This window comes from Rattus norvegicus, chromosome 19 (assembly GCF_021556685.1).
Source record: "Rattus norvegicus strain SHRSP/BbbUtx chromosome 19, alternate assembly SHRSP_T2T, whole genome shotgun sequence".
Lineage (NCBI taxonomy): Eukaryota > Metazoa > Chordata > Mammalia > Rodentia > Muridae > Rattus > Rattus norvegicus.
In genome coordinates this window covers 44887607-44893606 of record NC_141552.1, presented here as the reverse complement: position 1 = coordinate 44893606, position 6000 = coordinate 44887607, and the positions used below count along the sequence as shown (strand labels likewise).

Sequence of the window (6000 nt, the reverse complement as noted above, 5' to 3'; positions counted from 1 at the left end):
GAGGTGGCGCTGGCTACAGGTAGTCACAATGATCAATTGCATGTTCATGAGAAATAACTGAATGCACGGAAATACTAAAAAATACTTGAGGAAAAGCGGCACCCTAAAGGTAACAACTCAGGGGCATTCAGAAACTTCTGGATTGTGGGAATTTCTCTGGCGGGCCTACTGGAGGAACCAGATCTTCTAGCAGACTACGCCCATTCATCAACAACCCCCGCCCCCTTACAAGCACCGCCCCCACGCTTGAAGAGTCTTGAAGCTGACCAATCCCAAAGCCCATTTTAGCCTAACTCCGCCTCCATCTGTCCCGCCGTGCCCTCTCTGTTTCCCTGGAGACGCTCTCGGCGTCTGCACCCAGCCAGGGCACCAACCTTGGATGAGAGTATCCTGTCCAGCACCCACCGCCTGCAGGAGCTTAGTCAGGGGACACAGAACCACAGTCCCAGAGCCAGTTTTCTGAGGTTTGTGGGGCAAGGCTGGAGACAGGACCTGGTCGGCTCCCCGGAGAGTGGGCTGCTTTTCCTTCCCAAGAACCCCTTCCTCCATTACCTGGGCCTCAGCTTCCTGAGAGAAAGGGCCCTCCCTCTCCACTCACCCCCCAAAATCAATCCCCTCCCCAGAGGAGCAGAAGGTGCTCTTCTTGCCCCCTTAGACTACCTGGTCCGTCAAGAAAAAAATGTATATAGGTACAGCAGACCTGCTCAGAGGTAGGTGGAAACAGGAGAGAAAGAAGGCATTCTCCGTTTTCAGCTGTCATTAACAGCTGATGCTCACAAATGTCAGAGAAAGAACTATCCTGAGCCGTATTGGAGTTTCAGGTGTTTGGGGGCATTCTGTTGAATTAGCGATTAGTTTCCCAGTGTCTGACTGGGACGTTTTACTTTGTAGTTCATTTAAATAAATGCTGTATGCTCGGTACACAATACTGTTATATATCCTCTGGTCTGAGTAAGTCTTGTTTCTTAACTTGGGGAGCACAGAGGAATTCTGACACTAAGCACTTTTTAATTTTTTCTCTCTTTTCTTTGCTGTTGCTTTTTTCTTACTGATTTTTCAGAGGAGTCTGAGAGCCCAAAGCAGTCGATTATCTGCAAATGTAAGTTGGATGAAATGCGTCTTACCTTCTAAGGCTTTCCCTACTTGATGTTTTGACTTACTCACTACTAAATGTTGGGTGGTGGGAAATGTGTGATTACTATTTATCTTGAAACCCATCCAGCTGTCCACCGCGACATGCTGGGAGTGCCCCAAATTTCAAACTTATTTATGTAAACTTGTTTTTCGATCTTGTAAGAAAAGCTGACTAAATGTATCCTGTGGTTCCCTTCATCTTCCTAATCATAAAAATGACTTTAAAAAAAATGACTTTGTGCCATCGGTGGGGAAATCATACTCATTTCAAATTTCTCAGTGATGCACAATAATCAGTTTGCTGGGTCTGTTGGCTTTCTCTCGTTTCGGCTTTCACTGTCACAGTGATTGGACCTGGAAATATAAGGGACACAGCCCCTCTCTAAACTGCCACTGTGAAGGACACAGTCACCTGCTCTCCTTTTGTGGTTCCTGTTGGGGACATGTCAAGGGGGAGTGTACAGAAGGGTTACTCTTTGAAGAGTTTCACTTGGGGGCCAGAAATGTGAACTCCCACCATGGGACCTATGCAGCCTGACCCAGAACTCTCAAACCTTTATCCCCTGCTTCCCCATTCTCATTTCTCTTTGTACGTGGGGCCCAAACTCAGAGGCTGTAACTGTAGCTGATGTGAGTGCCAACCAGCAGATCAAAGGATGTGCCAAATCTTTTCTGAATACCAACTGTGGAATGGCTCCAGGCGGCCTTTTGATCTTTGCCTCAGCCACATGTAGCACTGCCCATTTGCTGGCATTGGAAGGGAGGGGGGAAATGTCCCCTGGGTCCTCCCTAGCACACTGCTTCAGCCTGGGTTCCAGGGGCTAAGCACATTTTGGTACCAGCCTGAGAGGCACCCTCCCTCTCCCTCACTGAGCAACTAACTGCCTTCCTGCAGCTTTCTTCTGTAGGGATGAGTTGGGGTACACCCTGATGGCCAAGGGTTGAGGATGGCTTCCATTTTGCTGCTGGCCTAGGTCAGATAGTGCACAGCAGGAATGGACTAAATTCCTTATTGCTGAGTTGAGGTTAGAACACCAAGGACTGGGAATCATGGGAAAATTGACTCAAGTCATGTTAACAGTGAACATGAGGCTTTACAAACAGAACAAAACTCTGAAATGAGAGCTTCCTTCACACACTGGCTTTTTCTCCCACTACTTCCCCAGCTGCCTGTGAGAATGCTTGTTACTTGTGAGAATGTAGCTGCCACCTGCTTTAATAAAAACATACATAAGCCCAAACTTAGAAGGCATCAGAGGGAGGACGCTTACTTGGGAAGATAATTTGGTGCAAGATGACACTGAATATTGAGTGTATTTCAAAGTCCACATGAAGCATGTAATTCAAACTACATACTTTTATTGTATAAATAGACGAAGTGGTGGCCACACATTGATTATGGGAAACAAAATACCTTTGCTTAGCAATCATAGGCAAGGTAGGATGTGGGTGGGGAACAAGGAGAGAGCCCGCTAGACATCCACCCTAATGCTTAGCTTCAACTTCCCGGTGCAGATGGGTTGAGTGACGTTTTTCCAGCATGCAGTTAATAACTTTTTCCCCACTTTATAATTCAGCTCTGACCACCCCTCATTCAGAGTTTGTGCCTTGAGGCTTGCCAGCAGGGCTTACAGTACTTACATTAAACTAAATTTAAGAGTAAAGGTGTTCCCGCTGCTCATGCTCTCAGATCAGAGGAGAGCAAAATGAAGAAGCTGGCAGCTGAAACTTTAATGGTGGGAAACGTTGACTTACAATTTGAAAAAAAAAAATCGCAGTTGATCTGTGTGACAAAGAAGACACGTTCTTTTCTAAGTATACCCTTAGCGTTTGATTTCATTACGTGCTTACATTTTCTGGAAAAATTCAGCTAGCCCACTTGTTTTCGTATAACGTACCAGAAGGCCCACTCTGAGGGGTGGCAGCGTGGATTAAGCAGGCCATATCAGAACTCGTGACACTGCCCCATAGCCTGCATGTAACTAAGTCTGCCTGATATGTGAGAAGCTCCCTAGTGTATCTACAGCTGCTCTTGGCTCCAGGGCCCATCCTGTTATGCCCTGGAAAGCAGAATGGGGCCTCAGGATGTATTCACTCGTGGGACACAGGGCATGCTGAATGGAGGGTGTAGCATCTCTCATTGTCTTCATTCCCCTTAGAAAGCCATTAGCGGAAGATAGGTGAGGGGTTACACCTGAATTCATTCCACTGTACTCTGTAATGCTGTACACCCTGTAATGATGGCTTCACGAATTCTAGAGTAAGCTTCTGGAAGGTGGGTTTGGGGAGCCGTTTGGTGTTCCTTTAAGCACATCCATGACGATTGTCCTCTGTTAGTCAAAGTTTCTTAACACATGTTATGTTTAAGACTTTGAGTTAATAAATTTTGGACATCCAGATAAACTGACTTGATATAACATTTGATCAGAAAAAAATTAAGTCTTTTTGAGTTACAAAGTTATTTTATTATGAAGTTACCCCTTGTAATTACCATTCACTTCTGTTGCTTATTCTGCAGAAATAAAAACTACTTTCTATTCAGACTGTGTGCTTTAACTGTGTGGCTATGTGCAGACAATATACACATGCTATAAAAGCAGAGAATATGTTTCTTTATGATTCATGCAGTTAATCGTGTCTGCATAAACAGGGTAATAGGATTCTAATGTATCAGAAATAAAATACTAATCTGTATTTAAATTATCTCTTTAATTATGCAAAAATGCTTTAGTCTAATGTGATAATTGTTCTTAGAAACATGAGACCAAACCTATCAATACTGACTTTCACAAGACTTCCTCTGAAGTTTTGGTGTCTCCCCCACATACCCCAGGCCCTTGGGTATCTTAGTACTCCACTGTCTGTAAATGGCTCTGTCTCAGGTCTGACTATGTCTCCTCCCACCTACCTCTCCTGCCAGATTTCACAGATGCCTCAACAGTAGCCCTTCTGCAGCCTGGCATTCCTTTCCCTGTGGCATAATCTCAAAAGAATCAGGGCAAACCTTTCAAAGTGAAGCTGAAATTGTGTCACCCCAAAGGAACCAGGGTGGATCATGGTATCTGGAAGACCTATAGTAGAAAGAGTATCATGTCAATCAGGAAAACGCTAGAGTTTCTACAGTAGCTTCAAGACTGTGCCTCTCTAATTTTAATTTCATCGTCTCCTTGTGCCATGTGCCCTCCACTGTTGCTTAACCTTCATGTTGTATTTCTTTTATGAGGTCTTTTTTTTTAAATCACCATACGCTGTTCTGTTTATTTTGCTTATGTAACTGTGGTCTACTTTTCTGAGCATCCACTCCCATAGTGGAGAGTTCATGAGGTCAGAGATCTTCGTCTTTTTTGCTAGTGTGTCTTCAGCACCTAGGACAGTGCCAGCCACAAAGCAGTGGCTCCGTGAATAATCTGTTGACTACTGGGACCTGAGTTGATGGTTTTACTTCAGATCACACACATATAAAATGTGGGTGACAAGTGATTTGAAACTTAGAGGCAGCCTTTCGGGTCGCTGAGGAAGGGAGGAGTTAAAGCTGGTGTGCACAGCAGTGATGGTGTCAGGAACATTCGGCCTTTTCAATGTCTCCTTACTTAGGTAAAAGGTGGACTCTTGCAGCTGACAGCCTTGTCATCATAGACACCCTTTCTCTAAGTCCTTCAGGTACCAAGATCCACCTTGCTTTTGGGGGAGACATAGTTTTAATAACTTTGTTAACTCTCCTTTCTCAATGCTAACACTCATGACACAATGCATTTCAGAAAAAGGCTACCATCATCTCTCCTACCCAGAATTCTCTTCTTCAGGTGTCACTGTGTAAATCTCCCTCAGGCAGATGGTTCTGTATTCACAAGCCTTGTGTGGGGACAGACTTATCACGACAGGATAAGACCTAAGAGAGGCTCAGTTTCTTGACAGTTCATTCAAATACTTGCCCTTTGTTGATCCTGAGAAAACCTGGGGTTGCTATACAATGAGAAAACCCAAGATATATGACCATACTACATACATGTGCTCTGGAAGATAGCTCTGTCAGCCCCTGCCACCTGATAAATAAATGGAGATTAGCTCTCTCCCTAGCGGGGTTACTTGAGCTTCTCAGGTAAATCTATTAACAAAGTTGAACCATCAGTGCATTTAATGTATTTTCTCCTAAATGACTCTGGTGTAGAGACTCAGACAGTTGTCCAAAAGACACACAGTAGAAGAGATGAGCGACAGAACCTGAAGAATATAGAGACACCCTCACCTCAGACAATACCCAGGACATTGCTAATGATATATTATCTTCAACGAGTCTTTGAAGATTTATCCTTTCATAACCATCATTTCTGCTTATATTTTGCAGCCCCCAATGGCCACCTTTCCCCCACTCTCCATGACTCGTACAAAGCTTGCAGTCTTAGCCAGGCAGAAGCTTCCATGTTCTTCAAAATCAATCCCAAGGTATGCAGCCCTGCTTCCTACAGAGTACAGTTCTGCAGCCACTGGCGTCAGCAGCACTCTAAAAGACTGCAGTTGTGGAAAGGAAAGAAATAGCATTGTTACAGTCAAATATTCAAATTCACTGTTTTGAAAGGCTTTGTGAGACTCACTTAAGTATAACCAATTTATTTATTTACCAAACTGGTTGTCATTTAATTTTTTTGTTTCCTATGAATCTATTTTATAATTTTTATAGAACTCCAAGATTTTTTAAAAATATGCACAGAAAGACTAAAGGAGAATCTTTAAGACGGAGCATATATATATTGCTTTCAGCTCACAAAGTCTCAAACCCTGACTGACTTCTGTTTTGGGGGGCTATGCTCTTAGTAGGATGCATGCTTCCTACTGGGATAGCTTGGCAGGCAAGTCTTAGCTTGTAAA

At 43.9% G+C, this 6000-nt stretch overlaps 1 protein-coding gene across 1 annotated transcript in view; it reads left to right on the top strand.

Annotated features, from left to right (window-relative positions):
- Positions 1-337: 337 nt before the first annotated feature.
- Ttc29 (tetratricopeptide repeat domain 29) overlaps positions 338-6000 on the top strand; it is a 211576-nt gene continuing 205913 nt past the window's right edge. Inside the window, 3 exon segments of the mRNA NM_001013890.1 lie at positions 338-464; positions 1061-1099; positions 5480-5577. Of these exon segments, the coding sequence (NP_001013912.1) occupies positions 5486-5577 (92 nt within the window). The 5' untranslated portion in view covers positions 338-464; positions 1061-1099; positions 5480-5485.